The sequence below is a fragment of the Setaria viridis genome, chromosome 7 (assembly GCF_005286985.2).
Source record: "Setaria viridis chromosome 7, Setaria_viridis_v4.0, whole genome shotgun sequence".
Taxonomy (NCBI): domain Eukaryota; kingdom Viridiplantae; phylum Streptophyta; class Magnoliopsida; order Poales; family Poaceae; genus Setaria; species Setaria viridis.
In genome coordinates, this window is record NC_048269.2 from 35,406,047 (window position 1) to 35,426,223 (window position 20,177).

The 20,177-nt window shown below is 42.2% G+C and overlaps 2 protein-coding genes across 2 annotated transcripts; both read left to right on the forward strand.

Annotated features, from left to right (window-relative positions):
- The first annotated feature begins 6,911 nt into the window (after positions 1–6,911).
- On the forward strand, positions 6,912–8,492 carry LOC117863350 (uncharacterized). The gene is made up of 2 exons (XM_034747011.1): positions 6,912–7,541; positions 8,415–8,492. The coding sequence occupies exons 1-2, from the start codon at positions 6,912–6,914 to the stop codon at positions 8,490–8,492; spliced, it is 708 nt and encodes a 235-aa protein (XP_034602902.1).
- A 7,022-nt stretch (positions 8,493–15,514) lies between these two features.
- Positions 15,515–17,841, forward strand: LOC140223529 (uncharacterized). The gene is made up of 3 exons (XM_072295378.1): positions 15,515–16,294; positions 17,605–17,708; positions 17,799–17,841. Exons 1-3 carry the CDS (start codon positions 15,623–15,625, stop codon positions 17,839–17,841), a joined length of 819 nt encoding a protein of 272 aa, XP_072151479.1. The 5' UTR covers positions 15,515–15,622.
- Positions 17,842–20,177: the final 2,336 nt, after the last annotated feature.

Genomic DNA, 20,177 nt, shown 5'->3' on the forward strand with positions numbered 1-20,177 from the left:
CCTCTGCCAAATCTGTGACTAGCCTACCCTGAGCCGGCATAGCATGAAGTACCTCAGCTGGTAATGGTAATGCCATAGCATGAACCGGTACTGGCATGGCATGAACCGGTTGTGGCATACCATCCGTACCTCCTTCGTCATCATCAGATTCCTCTGAATCACTGGCAACTACATCACTCTTTAATACCCACCCTTCCATCAAGAGAACCAGGCGCACAAGATACCGACAAATTTCTTTAATTCTGCCTTGAAGGAGTCTCATTTTAAAAAGTTGTGATCAGCAAGGTCACTTTAGAAGGTTGTGATCAGCATCTTACGATGGTGCTACTCATGACCAACACCGTCATGTTGTGGTTTGGATAATGAATTTTTATAGTTGACAGTAATTTGTTGAGTACTTGATCTTGCTGAAAATTTGTCCTAATTATAAGTTTAACTGATTCAAATAGCAGATTTGTGTCGATCAAAAGGAAAGTCTGTTTTCATTATCATGGATCAGTTGAAGCGACTATAGAAAGTATATAGTTTCACCAATCCTTGGCAAAAAGAAGATAATAAATAATCTTAATCACAAAACAAGAAGACTTAAAAAAAACCTTAAACTAAGTTAAACAGAAGGTCAATCTTGCCTTTTGATATTTGCAAATCCTGTTCGCGTGAAAAAATAAAGAAAACAGTTGCCAAACTATTTGTGTTAAAAAAAGCAAGAAAAAACAGGGAAAATAAAAAAATAGAGACAAAAAAATCAGTTACAAATCCTGTTTGCGTGAAAAAAGGATAAAAAACAGAGAAAAAATCAGTTACAAGATCCAGCTGATGGGAGGCGTCTAGGAATAGGAAAGCACCAAGCAAGTGCCACAGCCACACTCTAGCGAACCTGTCGATCTGAGCCTCATCAGCCTATGGGTCCAAGTAATCAAAGCACTCTGTGATCCACGACGATGAAACACCGGAACTTTTCCTGAAATTCACCAAAGAAAAGCAATGCAAGTATTAAATAGGCTTGAATTGCTCACTTATTTTTCTTGGAAACCTCGTCGTCCGGTGGAAGAAAGCCAGTGATCGTTGTCAACTATACCTGTCACTGGAAGTCCCCCCAACCGAAGGCCAAAGATAGCTTTCACGTCCTGCATATCTCGCCGCAAGATAGGTGGAACGTGTGGGTCTCACTTGCTATAAGAATAGACCTTTACGTACAATGAATGAAGGCACTCGCACCTGTCTACAGCTGCTGCTGGGTCAAGGGGCGGAAGACCATATTTGACAACACGGACAAGCTCGAGGAAGTATGTACGGCGCGTAATGCTCGTCCCACTGGTGTGCGTGCAGGGCCTCAAAGGTGGCAAGCTAAGGGCACCTCTGCGTCGGTGTCAGTCAACAAGTGTGCTCGGTGCGGGTCGTCGTACTCTACCTCAAGGATACAACTGGTGCTGCGTGGGAGGGCAGGGGGCCATCCTGTTACAAATTGATAAACAAAAGGTTAGAGTATTCAAATTAACATTATGTAGCATTGCAAAATTTAAACTACTTGTTAACAATATATAGGAACACAATATGAAAGCACATGTATATATTCAAAGTAACATTAACAGACATATTAACACAACTTCACTAGGAAAATAAGCAACTTCTATGTATGGACCTGCTGCCCTCGTCTTCTATGTCTGCTAGCCTTGTGACCAGGTTCTTTGCAAATGGAGCAAAGACTCGTTGAAGTCTCCCCCTCCGTACATGTCTTCGCCGTATCCTCTCATAGCGTCTATGTCCCCCTTGAGTCGCTTCTTCCTCCTCCTACCCTTCACTACCTTCATTTGGTCTGGATGCGGCAAGTAGTCATAACCATGATAAGAGGGCCACTGTGTCAGGTCAAGGTAAGGCTCGAACCTCTTCTCCCATATACTAAGGGTGACATGTATGGCAGAGCCTCAAAGTCATATCCGCGGACCCTACAGACGGTGATCATATGAGAGTAAGGGGCATGCATATATGATCTGAGGGACATTGCAACTGCACTCTACTTTCTCAAGATCAACTCGGTAGTTCCATCCACCATAAGATTTGCCGCCCAATCTTGTGCCACCCTTCCCCCGCACACTAAAGACATGCCGGCGAGGTCCATATGGCTCGGCGGTATGCTGCTTGGCCAATTCCTCGACCTCCTTCAAATGTTCTGTTTCGGCCTTTCCAAATCGGCCATGCTCAGCTAGATTCCTCTGCGCAAATTTCCATCTCTTGACAAAATATTCGTTGCACTTTTAAAATGAGAACTCAACAATTCCAGACACAGGCAATGACCGAACTCCGGTGAACACATGGTTCAAAGACTCTGACAAGTTGGTGGTCATGATGCCGTACCTGAATCCACCCTCATCATATGCTAACGCCCACTTAGCCTTATGTTCCATCTGCGCCTCAAACCATGCCTTGCAAGCTTCATTAACCATCTTGTCTAGTTCTCTCTTTATCTCCTTGAAATGGTGCTCTATATGTACACAACATAGAGCCTTTACCTTGTCGCAAACCTCCTTCTTCCTCTGACGCTGCCAGAAATTAGCGGCAAAATGTCGCATGCACCATCTGTGCACTATAGGCGGGGGGAACCCATCGATATGTTCATCTACAGCATTAAGAATCCCAGGGTGATGGTTCAAGATCAAACATACAGTGCGAGATGGGCCAAGCACTTGAACACATAGAAGCCGCATGAACCATGACCATGATTCATTGTTCTCTCCCTCTGCCAAAGCAAAAGCCATGGGTACTATCTGGTCCTCCGGATCAACAGCAGCAACCATCATCAATGTACCCCTATACTTTCCGGTTACGAAAGTGCCATCAACAAGTACGATTGGCTGACAAAACTGGAATGCATGTTCTGTCTGCGCGAACGACCAGAACACATGATACAGGACATGACTCAACGAGTCCCGGAAATACATCCCTCCGGTGTCTACAAACCATTTCAAGCTAGGGTCGTAGTAATGCATTGCACATAATATACGGGGAACCCTGTTGTATGCTTCCTCCCAGCTATCCCAACGAATAGCCAGGGCAATTTGCTTAGCACGCCAAGCCTTTCCGTACTTCACATCATACTTAACGAATCCGGATATGGACAGTTGTAGCGAAGACACTGAAATGTCGTTATTCTCATCAACGAGCCCCAATATACGACGTGCAAGGTAATGTGTAGTGGGCTGCTGATGATTTTCCTTCCCCTTATTTGATAGGCAAGTGTGGGGTTGTACCACTTTACTTATCCTCCACTTGCCATCACTCTGTCTCTTTCATGCATTTAACCTCCACATACAACCATTTTTTCATATCACATGGTACCTTAACCCTTGGTCTGAATGAGTGACGGTGTACAGCCTATGGTGATACACAACATAGTCCTGAAGGAACAGCTTCATCTCTGACATTGTATTGAATATCATCCCCTTGCTAAGGATTTCATTCTCATGGCCACACAATGATTTCCTACACATCTACACACCAGTGTCACAGACTACCATATCCTTCATGCTCGCATCCCTATAGTTCAGAACGCCACTGAAAGGTATGTTCATCTCCCTCAGTTGGATAAGCTTTGTCTCTATGTAAGGTGGTGGTGGAACGTACTGTTGTGCTTGGCTAATTCTTCCCCATGAATCATAGGGGGTACTACCCTCTGCCAAATCTGTGACTAGCCTACCCTGAGCCGGCATAGCATGAAGTACCTCAGCTGGTAATGGTAATGCCATAGCATGAACCGGTACTGGCATGGCATGAACCGGTTGTGGCATACCATCCGTACCTCCTTCGTCATCATCAGATTCCTCTGAATCACTGGCAACTACATCACCGATCCTGTCCTCCTCCTGCTCCTCCTCTTCCTGTTCGAACTCGTTCACATCGAAGTCATTATTTATACATCCTACTGGGGTTGAATGAAGCTGCTGCTATGTCAACTGATCCTCCAAATCCATGTTACCCTGAGTTGGTTCCCCTTCTACCCACAAATCTTGTTCATTGCCTCCAAAACCGTCATTGGACGGCCCTTAATGATCACCATGCATCCTGTACCCATTCTCCACCACCACCTCAGGCATGGGCACATTGAAACCTTGGAGCACCCTATTGTAGCGGGACTAGTGAGCAGGGTCGCGCAAGGGCATCAGCACATAGTGTGCCCTAGTCTTCCCACTATCAAACCTCCCTTTCAGTGTGAAATCACCACCAAACTTTGCATTCAAACGGACACAAACGTCATTGAAGCTAGGAGGTTCATCAAACCATTCCAATTCTTCTTCCATATCCTGAAACGTACCATCTTCTTTCCTAACACTTCCTCCATAAAAAACTCGAACACAACAATCCATCTACAAAAGCATTTGACGAAACTTTATCAAGTCATCCAAATCATCGTATCATGCACTACTAAGCATCGGCACTTGAAAACTAGTATCTCTACTGATAACCTTTAGTACTATAAACTAACTAAATAATAAATACCTAATCAATCCCTAAACCCAAAGTCCTAACTAACAGTAACCTAAACCCTAACTACCTAACCAAACCTTAACTATACTACAACACACAACCTAAACCCTAAAAACTACCTACGTAAATAAACAAATTCACTAACCTAACTATACTAAATCACTAACCCTAACTAAAATAACATTCATAATAATAAGAAATCGAGAGAGGGAGCTACCTTGATATGAGCGGGGACCTTTTGGGGTCACCCAAGCTGAAGGAGATGGCCGCTGGAGGCCTCGCCGGGCGGCAGCGATTGGCGGTCGGCTGCCGGGCGGCGGCGGCGCTGGGCGGAGCCAATGGCGGTGGTGCAGGCGGTGGCGGCGTGCGCTGGGGTCGAGGGCGAGGGCGGGCGCAGTGGGGACGTCGCGGGCTTTTACTGGACCTTACCGCGCCACGACCACGCCACATCATCCTCCCGCCGCGCCACCATGCATGGCGCGGCACAGGCATTTCGCCGCGCCATGGCAATAGACGCGGCCAAAAGTGTTAGTTTTGGGGGAAAAAAATAAAACAATGTTACATTTAAAATTAGTTTACAAAAAGTGTTAAAAAATTTGTAGCTCCTTCCTAAGCTCAGTAATAAAACTTTCTTTTTCCTAAGACGGTGCATTCAAATATTTAGGCTTTGCTTAGATGCACATGTATTCATTTCAATCCATATGTGTTGAAATGAATTGGAGTGGAATTAAACTAAGTTCTATTCCATTTCACTCCAACACATGTGAATTGAAGTAGATACACATGTATCCAAACAAGGCTTTATGAGGTTCCATGAAATCGGGCGAACCAGAGTAAATAAATACAGTAACTCATAGACAAATAACATGAAGAGACAAGAGTGTATAGTATACCCATGTGAACTGAACAATATGCTTCTTGCTCAAGCTGATGTTCCATTACCAGTGGTACGTCCTATGTCTTTCATGCCTCTGCTGTTCTAATACAATGGTGGAAGATAAAACTTGACATGCAGGGGTTAAGACTGCCCCCATAACATTCCAAATAAGAAGAAGACCTTCTCACCAGACCGAGAAAACCTCCGAACCCCCACCCCACCCTTACACGGTGTGTTTGTGTTGCTTAAGTGAGAATTGGGCTGGTGTCCCACAGTGCTTTGGAAATGGGACGGATGAGGGAATTTTTAACCTCAACCTGAGATTCGCTCCCACAGAGAGTTGAACCCAGGATCTGAGGAGTGCTGCTAGGTACTCTGACCAGCTGGAACAGTGTAACCAATACCAAATTTTTTAGTATAGCATTTCATGATGGATATCTACAATGTTGTTACCTGGTTCAAATCGATGGGTAGGTACCAATTGCCAGCCGGTCACCGACAGGAACCTGTGCGAAACCATTCCAAAATATACTTTGAACACACATATGAAAATTCTATTCATAAAGATGGCCATTTTAAATCTATACCTAATATTAAAGAGATGATGTTTCTTCCAACCGTCGTGGTTGTTTTGCAAAAAAGAACTCCTCAACTTTCCTAGAATCAACCCGCGATCCATGGAACAGGGCTCGATAATTTTGTAAAAAAATCCCTCCGTATATCCACCCACCCTATCCGCCCGGCTTACCCGTGGGCATACACGGATGAGGAGCGAGAAATTGCGGCGGGTGAAGCGGCCAGCCCAACAATTGAGCACGTCGTCGATGGTTCGTGCGTCGGCGTGGGGCAACGCGAGCACGCGCGGTGGCCTCCAACACCTTCCAGTCTCACTGCCACCGGGTGCCCTCCACGTGGAGGCGGTGCCGCCCGGGGAGCGACGAGGCGCCGACGCCGTCCATCTCGACGCGGGCCCTGCGGCGGCTGCAGTCGAGGTCGACGGACACGATGGGCTGCCGCTCCGCCCACGGCGGCGGGCCGGGCGCGCGGGGTGGGGGCCGTTGAGGCGGCGCGCGGACGACGCCAGCCCTCTCAGCATCGCGGTGCAACAAAGCACAAAGCCCAGCCCGTTTAGTGTCGAGGCCCGCAGCCCACCACCAGTGATCTAGGGGGTGTTTGGGAACACCAGGCTAAACTTTAGCACCTGTCACATTGGATGTTTGGATACTAATTAGGAGTATTAAACATAGTCTAATTATAAAACTAATTGCACAGATGGAGTCTAATTTGCGAGACGAATCTATTAAATGTAATTAGTCCATGATTTGACAATATGGTGCTACAGTAACCATTTGCTAATGATGAATTAATTAGCTTTAATAGATTCGTCTCACGAATTAGATTCCATCTATGCAATTAGTTTTGTAATTAGCTCATATTTAGTCCTTCTAATTAGCATCCGAACATCCGATGTGACACTGCAAGTACCTCGTATCCAAACACCCCCTGGTCTACCCCATCACCCTACCGGCCCACCGTCGTCGACAGGAACAGGATGGGGCGGGGCTGCGCGGTTGCTCTCGCGGCGGCGGCGGCGGCGCTGCTGGTGTCGCTGCCTATGCTGCTGGTGTTGCCGCCGGACGCGGACACGTACGAGCAGGAGAGCCGCCGGATGTTCATGGAGTGGAAGGCCAGGTTCAAGAAGACCTATAAATACGCCGGCGAAGAGGAGTGCCGCTACGCGGTGTTCAAGGAGAGCCGCTACCGCGTCGCCTGGGCCAGGGCTGCCGGGGTGACCACATCTGGCCTCAACGGTCTCGCCGCCCGCTCCAATGAGGAGATCTACCGCGGGCACGGGGTCGAGAAGGGGGAGGGATCGTACGAGCAGGAGACCCGCCGGATGTTCGTGGGGTGGAAGGCCAAGTACGGCAAGACCTACAGAGACGTCGGTGAGGAGGAATGCCGGTACCGGTTGTTCAAGGGCAACCGCCGCGCCGTCGTCTGGCTCAACGCCGCCGCCGCCGCCGGGCAAAACGCGTACGACATCAACCAATTCGGTGACCTAACCAACGAGGAGGTACGCCAAAGCTGCTACCCGGAGATGGTGGACCAAGAGCTGAGCGCCAGGTGCCAAGCCGCCGCCCCCTACCCGGACCCCGAGCATGGGAGGCGGATTTGGTACCAGGTAATCATCTTCTTTTTTTTAATGAAACTGTTGCTAGCTGTTTTTAGTTTCTTTATTATCATTGTTGTTTCTTTACATGTGGTTGATTACCATTCGCATGAAATGGGGATTATGGATTTTGTTTCCCGCTCCCACGAACTAGTCCTCTGATTATTGATTTTGTTTGGTCAACTGCACTAGTTTCTTTCGGTATCCATATGAACACAAGTAGGGGGATGCCTTCTGCCTGCAGATCATGAGACCAAACGCCTATTTCAACGGTGTACCAGTTTGTTGTATGTGCAAAGAACTCATGAGATTTTGAGTAGTGCCTTGGTCGGTAGACAAGGGAACAATATTCCAGAGCTAACCACAAGTATGTGGAGATTTTTGTTAACCTCTCTTTGGATATGATTTGATTAACCTAGCAGTTCAATTTGTATTATTACTACTAGTATATGGTAACTGGGAATTCCTACATGGTTTTACCCAAAGTTGTATAATTGTGTGATTCTATTACCGACTGGAGTACAGCATGGAAGAGAATCGAGGGTTTGGTTTTATGATCAATGAGTGTTATAGAAAAACATATTCCTTTGATCAAACATGGACATTAAAGTTTCTCAGCATTTGGACTGAGATAAGCTTAGCTGAAGAGGGGGGAAATTATATAGTGTGCTAATGCTTGATATGCTGGTGTGGTGGATCCATGTCGTTTTTCTCTAATAATGGATGATCTCTCCATCTGCTATCATTTGACATGATGCTAAATAGCCTGTTGGTCTTGGAAACATCTTAAGTCTGAATCTCGTGTGGATGTTTCTTAATCCTATTGGTACCAGTGTTTAATCATATATATAATTCTCATTCACTACTATTTACTTTTTTTTATAGGTTTGCCGGTGCATTGCTACGGAAGCGGAGTCTGGAGGTAGCGCCGTTCCTGGAGATGAAGCACACATGTGGATCTGAACATCACTTGTGTGTGTTGCTGGATAATTTTAGAATAAAGATGTTGCTAATGTAATATGGTAAATTGGAGATGAAAATATATGTATGCATTTCGAAGCTATGATTAAGAAAGATTGTTGTTTCTCATGGGTGGGGTGTTTTCGGCTATTTGCTATGTCAAACTGGCGGGCCTCCTAGGACAACCGTTCCATCGTAATATATGACTCTTAAAAAGGCCTCTCTCGCAGAAATGCAACAAGAGGGTTACCCTCGCAGCAAGCTCTACAGCTAACCTCGCAACAAGCAGGTCTTCAAGAACCTTACCTCACAGCAGGCTCTACATCACAGCAAGCTCTACCTTCGCAGCAAAAGCTTTACCCTCGAGGCAAGAATCCATGCAACGAGCAAAGCGAAGCTAGAGATCTACGCTGGTCAATCCTGTTGAAGGTTTCGTCCGCCTCTTGGTGGCGATTTTTTCAGTCAAGTGATCGAAGCTGGTACGTGAAAAATGATAACACATGCTCAAAATGAACGCTTCGGCGGCGGCTTCGGAGCTCATTTTCAATGCAATGTCTTGTTCCCCTTGAGACTAAGTTCAAATTGATAGTCGAAGCAACCAAGAGTTGCGATATCGACTAGAGCTTGATGCTTGAAGTAAGTCCACAAAAGCTTGAACACGAGCAAACTTTTGTCGACTTATCTGCTTACTTGTATTATAACTATCTCACGGACCTTAGTCCTGCAGGTTACAACTCATATATTGATGTTTCCTTTCCCTAACATGCAGATTCTCACCATTGTAAGTTGTACCCATGTATACCTATGACTTATACCCTCGCACATACAAAACATTTCATTCATATGCATCAAAGCATGCATCGAATCATCACAATGCAGGACGCATTACTTTTATGCATGAATCGCATCAACAACAAGTTGCGTAACCTCGCGTCAGTACGCGGAGGAGAGTATGATTTTCCATGATCAAGTGCAACAACAAGTTGCGTCACCTCGCGTCAGTATGCGGAGGAGAGTATGATTTTCCATGATTAAGTGCAACAACAAGTTGCGCAACCTCGCGTCAGTACACGGAGGAGAGTGATTTTCCATGATCAAGTGCAACAACAAGTTGCGCAACCTCGTGTCAGTATGCGGAGGAGAGTATGATTTTCCATGATCAAGTGCAACAATAAGTTGCGTAACCTCACATCAGTAGACAAAAGGAGTTGATAGAGGCTGGCCGATTGGGAGTCAAGATGGTTTGGCCGGTATGGGCCTGAGGTGGGCCAGATGAAGATCAGCTGAAGAAGGGAATTGGCCCGTGGGGAGATAGTAACCAACTCCGATACAAGTTGTGTTTCTAAATATTTGTTGTCGTTTAAAATTAGAGATAGATCCTAGTCGGTTAAGAAATTGGTTGTAAAAAGGGTATCAATAGCTGCCTCGTGAGGCTTGTAAACAACAACATCAATCAATACAATAAATCTACTTTTTTCCCATACTTTACTTTCAAGTCGGCGACTTCGCCAAAACCTTTTCTTTTCATGAGTTCGTACGAGTTGGCGGGGCTGCATCGACACGATCTCCAGCCGATTGGTAAGTTCCGCTTATCGAGTAATATCTAAGTTTTAACTTTGGGTGCATCGCTGTTGTTTCGTTTAGATTTATTCACCAGTTATCGATATTAACTAGAATTATAGGTTTTACCTGTTGTTTTAGTTTTATCACAGTTATCCAGCTTGAGACATGAACTGTCAACTTTTCATTATTATTTTTTTATTATCATATAGCCGATTAGATTTGTTCGAAGTGTTGCCTTTGTAGTGTTGTTTAGGTTGCTCTAGTAATTTTCTTTACAATTGCTACGTGGTTATCAGCTGTTTATAGCCTGTCATCTCTACAATAAATCGGCCGATTTGCTGATACGCTTTTCAAGACAGATCGAAACTTTAGCCGATCGAAATCCCTGGAATTTAATACTTTTCTTCCCTTATCAATCAACAGGTCAGATTGACTAGCACGCCGTGCGAACCGCACCAGGGCAATAACCCGAACAGGAGTTAAGCAGATTCTCCTAGGTCGTGTGTCCGACGCTGAGGGTCATCGGCCGATTTTCAGCGCCAACACATGGAGGTACGGCTATTTCATGGAAGTTTTCTAAGCAGACTATGACAACGACCTCTACTAATCATTCTAAAATTATTGCTCTATACGAGGCATTACGAGAATGTGTATGGCTTCGCAGAATGATTAACCACATACAACAGTCATGTGGTATTGGTTCAATTGAATCACCTACAATTATCTATGAAGATAATTCCACTTGTGTTACACAGATGCAAACAGGTTACATAAAGAGCAATATCACTAAGCATTATGTTCCTAAACTGCTTTATCCCGATGAATTACAAGAAAGCGGGGAAATAAACATCTTGCAAATCAAATCATGTGATAATCTTGCTGATCTATTTACTAAGTCCTTACCTTCTGTATTTCAAAATTTGGTACATGGAATTGGTATGTAGAGACTTCAAGATTTGCCAGAATCAGGGGTAGATATCTCCTAAATATTAACGTGTACCAACATCATATTAAACTCTTTTCTTTCACAAGTTTTACTCATAAGGTTTCTTGTTAAAGTTTTTAATGAGGTAATATTAACATAAGCACGTGTCATATTTCCTATTTTCCCCACTAGGTTTTTTTTTGGAAAATATCAAAGATACATATTGCCCTCACAACTCATCCATAGTTTTTCCCTTAAAAGGTTTTTCATGTGAGTTATCAAGAGGCAATGCCAATAATATGTTGTCATATTTTCTCCTAATTTTCCCACTAGGTTTTTACAGGAGTTTTAGCAACATATCAATTTATATTGCTCCTCATATATTTCCTGAAATGTTTTGGGGTAATCTATATGTCGTATCTCCAATATTTTTCTCACTGGATTTTTAAGGGGATACCAATAACATAGTGATTTATTTAATCACACTCATATATGCTATTTTCTCCTTATTTTCCTATAAGGTTTAAAGAAGTTTTTATAGCGTATTTGTACATACATATTCCTCGGATTTTTCCCACAGGATTTTTCTGGAGGAATCCAAGATACAACTACATTGATCTCAAAGAAAATTCGATCAAGGGGGAGTGTTACAAACAGTGCGTCTAACCGACGCCTCTTCACGAAGTGATCTGATCCATCAAGTACAAGTTTAGTGAATAGGATTAGACAGTTAGTTTTCTCCCAAAGGGCATGCCCTTTGGGAACAGTCGTGTCCCTTCGTGACACCCCTTCACATGTATATATTCAAGAGATCAATGAAACAAGACAGTTCTTTTTCCAAAATTCTCTGTTCATTTACATTCCAGTTTAACACATCTAAACAGGCCCTAATAAACGGGTACTGCTGTACGTACTAGACTTGGGATTGGGAGTTGGGATTGGGGGCAAAAGAGGCAGATCATCAAATTTCCTTTTCATCAGAGATTCAAACCCTCTTCCTCCGAAAAAGTGGAAAACCCACGCGTTGCCTTCGCTAGCTGTCCCTCGTCGCGACTCCCGCGCCGCCGCCGCCGCCTCACTCCGTCGCCACCATGGCGCTTGTCGGTCCCGCTCTTGTCACCTGACCGGACCGCCACCGCCACCAAACTCTAGTCCGCTTCGAGCTTTTCGCGTACGCCGCCGGTCCGTCCCCACCCTAACCCAAGGCTAAACCCTACCCGCCGCCCCTGCATTCTCCCCAGACCCCAGCAGGAAGCTGAGAGCGACCGCGAGCGGCGCCACCGGAGGGAGCGGACGCGAGCCGCGATGAAGAAGGGGGAAGTGGGTGCACGCGCCGGCTTCCGCCCTGCCTAGTGACTGGCGCCCGTCGGGGAAGGCGGCAGGTTTTCATCGTACTTTTTTACCTCCTTTCTTGCATTTGATGATGTGTTTCTAGATGTTCTACTTGTGGGTATATACAACTGTTACTACCAATTTCGTTGGATTGCTATAATATCTGATTTTGTCAAATTTGTTGCATTTACGTTGAACGATATGATTTTGTAGCTGTCACGTCCACCATCAGAACGTGATCATGTTTCTCTACAAGTTAGTGGAGATCAGTTATGGTGGCCGCAACAGATACATTGTATGCCAAGCAAAAAATGGACCTGCTTGTCCTCTCATTGCTGTGGCTAATTTTCTCATTCTGAGCCGAGGTGCCAATATCAGGCCTAACAGTAATGGATATGTATCCCAACAACATCTTTTCAATTTAGTCACCATCTATCTGAACCTTGAACTTGGAAGGAAATTCAAACATGACAAAGTGAAGATTTCTGAGGTTAAGGCGGAGCTTCTGGCAGCATTACCAAACTTTGCAAATGGACTCTTTATCAATCCACATTTCAACAGGTGTGTTAAGGTTACTGTTTGCTAATCACTAGTTGTGTCTGTGCATGCCTAGTGTTGTAGTTAATTAATTATATTGTTATGTTTTGCAATATCATAATTGCAGCATGAGCCACTTTGATAAGACCCCTGAACTGAGTTTGATGGAATGTCTTGGTATTCCTCTCCTTCATAGCTGGATAGACAATGAGGTATGTTTGTTTGAGTTTTGTGTGTTAAGATCAATGCTGCCTCTGCAATTGGGTATCAACATTGTTCTTACTCTGTGTTAGGACTCCAAAACTGCGAGTGTACTTGATCTGATTGATCTGGATATTCCCCGCAAATCAATGGAGTCTATTCAGAAAGAAAATTCTGCAGAGTGTACTGCATCATTAACAACCAAAGTTGAGGTTGTGAGAAACAACACCAATGAGGATGCTCAAGAGTCCAGCCATGACATTGCCGCGAGAGTACTTGATCTGTTTGATCCGGGTATTTTCCGCAAATTAATGGAGTCTATTCAGAAAGAAAGTTCTGCAGAGTGTACTGCATCATTAACATCCGAAGTTGAGGTTGTGAGAAACACCACCGATGAGGACGCTCAAGAGTCCAGCCATGACATTAGAAGTGAGATGTTTTCTCTCAGATTATTTGGCATTTTAAATCCCATCATTATTGCTATGTGATGTATACTATTGATATTATTTGTAGGCAAGCTGATTAAAGACTCTACGGAGAATATGAAGGCACAACTGACATCATATGGGTATGGATGGGTTTATTATGTACATTTAAGCTTAAGAAAACTTAAATTGTTGACATTAGTTCCTAATGTTGGGACCTTTTTTTCCCCAAAATTTGTAGAGTATCATGCCTGTGTGACCACATGCTTCAAGAAAAGCAGGAACTGGCAGTTTTATACAGGAATGGACATTTTCTTCTAATTCACGTGGTATATCCTCTTCTCCTTTCTAGTTTCTATTAAACTATTGATGATCGTCAAGAGCTGTTCATATGTTCATTGCTTATTATGTTGTTCATTCTTTTTTTAGCACGAGGACACATTGCATACTTTGCAGACAGACTTTGATCTGAGGACCATCCATCCTAGTGCTCAATGGCAAATATTGGATGATGTGAGTCATGCAATTCCACAACTTCTTTCTTCTGAGATGATGCGATTTTGTTTTTTAGTTTTTTCTTTGCCAATCAACAACATTTAGGTGCACGGAGACAATTTCTTTGTGACTGGCAATTTCCGTCCTATCAAGGATGAAGATGAGGATAAAGTGAGTTTGGCTGCTCTAAATTTTCTTGCTTCTGTTTTCTTATCTGATTATAAACAAAATGACAACAGGTGAGGGCACTTTATCTTCAAAATCGGTATCAGTGTAGAATTCGAAGATATGAGAGGGCATCTGAAAAACCCTTAGAAAACCTTGCCAAAAAGGCGGCAGAAGCAAGTAAACACGAGGATGAGCTTTTAAAGATTCTTGAAAAGGAAAAGCTCAACAAAGAAAGGTAAATACATTTACAGTTTACTGTATTGATATTCAACTCTTCTTTAAAATAGAAAAAAAACTCAAAAGTATTACTATTTGACTTCCTTTCAGAAAAGCCAAGAAAAAGGCGAAACACAAGCTAAGGAGCAAAGCTAATCAGGTTGATGGTACTCCTGAAGCCACATCACTTCAAAAGCAGCAGAACATTGTGGTTATCACAGACAGTGCTCATGAAACAATACCACCTCAACAAGAGCAGGATGTTGAGGTTATCCAAGATGTTACTCCAGGAGTCTCACCACTTCAACATGAGCAGAATACTGTGGTTATCCCAGACAGTGCTCCTGAAACCATACCACCTCAACAAGAGCAGAATATTGAGGTTACCCAAGATGGTACTCCTGGAGCCGCACCCCTTCAACAAGATCAAAAAGCTGAGGTTATCCCGGACAGTACTGCTGCAGCCACAGCACATCAAGAAGAAGAAAATACTGTGATTCTCTCTTATGATACTAAGTGGGTTGCTGGAAGATTTCTGAAGTTCCTCACTGAGTAAGCACATTCATTGTGTTCTATTCTTTTGATTCTTTGTGAGTTGATTCCTTGAACATGTGATTTTTTGTTAGTTGATTCCTTGTACATTTCATTCTCCAGCTTCAATTATTATGGAAAGAGTGCAACGCCCTATTTTGAAGCAGAAATAAAAGCGATGAAGATTCGGAATCTTTATGAGATGTCCATCCACTACAATGACATTCACCATGACTGTGAAGAACTTGCTATAGTTATTCGTGATCATTATGATAGGTACTACACTTTCGCTTTAATGCTATTTTAGATTCCATGAAACTTGCAGTATTAAAGCTTGAGTTCTTTTACATTTTATTTTCCAGTGTTTTGGAAGATTTAAGAGGTTCACTTGTCAAATATCTGGTAGCACATGCTGTTGAGGTAAAGATGGCTGAGGAAGCTGTACTTAAAATCCATGGCAGGCCTATTAGGTAGGTTTGTTCTTTATTTTCTTCTTTTGTGTAATATAAAAAGCATTCTGATCCTTTTATATATTTATATAAATTGTTTTCCTGTCTTCTTTCCTTGTTGGATCAAGTTATGTTTCACCTTTAGCCTACCCAACTTGCTTGGGACTAAAAGGTTATGCTGTTGTTGTAGAATTATTCTGATTGCAATCTTCTTTTGCATACAGCTACCGATCTTTTGTTGATTTCGCTGAAGAAAACCGTAGTGCCTTGACAGAATTTCATGAGATTTATATGAAGACTGTTGCCAAATGTACAAGTGAACTTGGACGGAGGATGGCAAGAGGATACCTAAGATATATAATTGATATGCACAAGAAAGGCCTTTGCTGGCAAGGAGATTGGAAGGACAGTGATATGAAAGTTCGAAGTGATGGCAGAGAATTTACCATAACAAAAGTGCCAGAGTACAATATATCCAAGGACGGCATGAAGGAGGACTTCAAGAAATTCTTTGAAATTCTGTTCCCATACTATATGCACGAGAGTGAAGAAACCAATTCAGATTCTGGTAAAATTGAAAAGAAGAAAGTGCTTCCCTATTATTTTCTGCAATTTCAGCAAGATTGTGCAGAAGTACCTCATCCACAAAGAGAGTCAGTAAAGCTTGAGAATTTCCAGAAATTTTTGGGTTCTCATCCGGCATTTATGTCCCCATTAGCAATGACCACCTTCATTGGCGATCTTTTTATCAGTTGTGACAATCTGCGTCACCATAATGCTGAGTTCTTGCCATTGCAAGATAAAACAGCTAAAATGGTTGATTGGATAGACCATGCAAAAAACTTGTGCAAGCCCTTTAGAGATATATACTACCTTGTTACTTCAGCAGCTTATGAGCCTGGCTACTGGTATTTCTTGAATTTCCTTAGAAATTTTATTCAGCATATGCGTATGGACAAACCGGTACGTCCATGTTTTCATTTAATATTTTGTTTTAGTTTCTTGTATTCCCTCTACCCACAAGCCTTGCAAGATTTCACATGACAAAATTGGTAAATCATAGTCCTCCTAGGCTATTATTGTTAAATAGAGCACACCAGTTTGAATGGATATGGCAGCATAGCCCTTTATGTTCTTGTTAAGCAGGATCCAAGACAATGTGATGCTTTAGCATGCATGTACTTTTGAAACCATATGATGAACGGTGTCCTAATAAGAATGAGTATGCTTGTAAAGTGTTCTGAGCAGATAAGATTTATCTAGGATAATAGCCTACTAATTAAAGTGAGTGATCTCACTACTGTCAAGCCTAGCCGTCAGTTGTCCTGCTGCTGTTGCTCCACCAATGTTGGAAAGTGCGGTAAATACTGCAACATAAGGTCAGCCATGTAGGAGAAGGCTTCTCCAATCTCCATTTTTGCAGCATAAGCAACTAGCTAATGTTATACTCCCTCTGCTCATAAATATGACGCTTTAACCAAGTCCTGGTCAAACTTTTAAAACTTCGACCACTGATAGCTCTCAAAATACTTTCTTTAGATTTTAGAAACATAGAAATCACGTGTAGGTTTGTCAGGGTAAACATACATTTATTAGATATTACATATTCTTATACAACATGGTACCTCGAAGACTGTAAAAAGTCAACAACGCAAGTATTTGACAGGAGTAGTACCTTTTGCATCCACTTTGTTTCCAATCATCACTTGATAAGATGATAATCTTGGGATTTCAGATAATGGCATCAAAAACACATCATTTGCTTGTCGTTTATTTCAATTAATCATTAGGGAAAATAAACATGTGTAATGCGAACATCCTTACAATTCATGAAGACTTTGTGAAGTTTGATGCCAGGGTAAGATAATTGGAAACAGGATGGGTAGGCAGCTAATGAAATGCTTGGCACTACATGCACAAATTTGTGAGTCTGTCAAACTACTTCACTCTAGCAAAAAAGGCTGGCTGATTTGGTGGGGACGAGGGGCCTGATTGAGACTTGAGAGTTGAGAGGTAGTTTTTGGTCTCAGAGAATCGGAAGTTAGGGAGGACTATTATCCAAGTGTATCATGCTTTTCAGTTCACTCTTTGTTAAGCTTTTTCATGGCCCAATTTGTTTTGTATGTGTCGCAGTTATGTTACATTCTTACTTCACTATCATACTGATCCTGTTCTCCTATCTCATCCTGGAAACACTTTGTATTATATCTCATTATGGAATCTCACATGCCTGTATCAAATAGCATGTATTGATTCATTTTTGTGTTATGTAGGACCAGGATATAGCTGTCAGTGGTATAATGATTGGATATCATTTAGAAATATATGTGCCACCTTTTATTTTATTTGTATTGAACAACTGCGACATGAATAGCCTGTAAGTATTTTTTTTGCTACTCTTTTTTTGTATTGCATGTATGTTAGGTATTTGAGATTGCATTTATTAAAGTTATTTTTCTTTATGTAGGTTCCTCTCCTCATCATGGAATAGGTTTGAAGAATCTCAGTAAGCTTTGAACCCAATGAAAAATGAAGTGAGTCTCATTTGATTGACTGCTTTTTTGTTGTATGAAATTCGGTACTCACAGGGATGTTGATATATCAAATAGTGGGTTTTTCCTATTCATATTCATATTTAATATGAATAAAATTGATATTCAACATTGTCAATTCGAATTAACATCTTCGTAATTTGTGTGATGTGAAGACATCATAGTTGAAGTTAATCATCTTTTTATATAATTGTCTTTTTCAAACAGTGAACCATAGAATTCCTCACTTGTCCGAGGGTTCAGCTCCTCTGCTCTGCTGCAGCTTATAGCTATAGCTGTTATGGACAAGCATCACAAGCTGGCTAGTAGATATGATCCGTTTATCTATTTTGGTTAACTAATATCTAATTGTATCAGTCTTTCTCAAGTTTCTTGCATGCTATTCAAATCCTCATTTGCTGCCCTTTAATTTTTGCTGAAGTTTCATATATATGCGCATCTCCATACGACTCTTTTTCTGTTGTTTGAGTGTCATTTGAGTTTGAGTTTTTTTATAGGTTAACTAAATTTTCTGAAAACAAATGTCAACGCACATTTATCATCACTATTTTCCCTTTGCAGTTCATTAACAATGGATACATATCCTGATCCTGCCACTCTAGCGAAAGCAATGGGTGCAAGAAAGAGTGTTGTGACAGTCTTGGTTGAGAAAAAATGAACTGATGGTATTGTACTTGATAGGTATGGCTTCGATTTTATCATCAAATCAAGAGGTGGCAAAGCTCTTGTTTTCACTTGCGAGCATGTGCTTCATGGATCCAAAAGCCTTGGCTTTGATATAAAAAAGGAAGATATTTTTTTAGGGAATGGTTGAGGAGAAGGAAGATATTTTTTAGGGAATAGGTGAGGAGAAGGAAGATATTTTTTAGGGGAATGGGTGAGGAGAAGTCTGGAATAAGGTCACTTAAAAAAGCATTCATTTGTTAACTTGACTATAATTAAAGTGACTGGATTGGCTAAGTTTGTTGCTTGAGATGACTTACCAGTTGGGACGTGTGCCATTAGGTATGTTTCTTTAGGCCTGGTTTGATTTCTCCTGCTTATTTTTAGCACACGTCAAATCGAATGTTTAGATACTAATTAGAAGTATTAAACGTAGACTATTTACAAAACCCATTACATAAGTGGAGGCTAAACGGCGAGACGAATCTATTAAGCCTAATTAGTCCATGATTTGACAATGTGTTGCTACAGTAAATATTTGCTAATGATGGATTAATTAGGCTTAATTAGGCTTAATAGATTCGTCTCGCCGTTTAGCCTCCACTTATGTAATGAGTTTTGTAAATAGTCTACGTTTAATACTCCTAATTAGTATCTAAACATTCGATGTGACACGTGCTAAAAATAAGCAAAAGTAACCAAACAGGACCTTATTAGTCTACACTTTGTTGCCAACTAACTTATATCAACATCATGTCTTTTTTATTTCGTAGTGGACAAACTCTGGTATCTCAACAATCTGATATTGTGAAAGAAGTTGTTCCTACAAGTTGTACAACCGAAGGAGGTTTCTCGGGAGGTCCTGTTATCTGCAGTAGCGGCGTTTTTGGCGTGATTGCTTGCGGGCTTGAGCAGATTTCACTCGCTATTTCCACTGAAACAATCAAACTAATATTGAAAGAATGGCTGATCATTGAAGACGATGTAAGCTTCAACTTTGGCTCCCAGCTTTTTCTTCACTTATTTTATTTATGTTTGCCCTTGTGCCTTTTTTAGGAAAACATAACTATTGAAGATATGCTTGACAGATTCAGGATCTAGCGCCTATTCATATAGGATTGTCTTGTTCAGTCAGAGCTGCACTCCTAAATTTCGCATGTTCAGTTTCAGCATTAAAACTTATTTCGATTGGGTTGTAAGAACTAAAGCCATGAAGTATGTGTACGGCTACTACAGAAAATAACTGTCATAACGTTAGACCATGTTGGTATGTAATCAGACTACGTGATTTCCATACATGTCCATGTGTTTGTTGTGATTGTACTGTAGTTTTACTCGCCTTTGCTGCACCAAGCACATTCACCGTCCTTGTGTGAGCATGGTTAACTCAAATGGTGAGTTATTGTCTCATAATAATAAACAAACACCTCCTGAATTGGAAAGAGTATCCCTCATCTATATACTAAACTGGGAGAGCGCTCGGCTCTGTTCTCGGACAATCTGTTGTTTCCATGTACGCTCTTTCCGGTTCCCAAATTATTTCGAGTGGAAGAAAAAATTCATCAGCCGTCCTAGTTATTCATCTCGTAAAAGAAAACTCACCGCGTTTATTATTGACATTGTTCTACTCC

What these genes read in the sequence shown, in the direction of transcription:
- LOC117863350 (XM_034747011.1), top strand. Translation starts at nt 6,912, where the DNA reads ATGGGGCGGGGCTGCGCGGTTGCTCTCGCGGCGGCGGCGGCGGCGCTG. An exon ending in GGAGGCGGATTTGGTACCAG is followed by an intron (nt 7,542 to 8,414) that starts GTAATCATCTTC and finishes TTTTTTTTATAG; the next exon opens with GTTTGCCGGTGCATTGCTAC.
- LOC140223529 (XM_072295378.1), top strand. Translation starts at nt 15,623, where the DNA reads ATGAAGACTGTTGCCAAATGTACAAGTGAACTTGGACGGAGGATGGCA. An exon ending in ATATGCGTATGGACAAACCG is followed by an intron (nt 16,295 to 17,604) that starts GTACGTCCATGT and finishes TGTGTTATGTAG; the next exon opens with GACCAGGATATAGCTGTCAG. An exon ending in AACTGCGACATGAATAGCCT is followed by an intron (nt 17,709 to 17,798) that starts GTAAGTATTTTT and finishes TTCTTTATGTAG; the next exon opens with GTTCCTCTCCTCATCATGGA.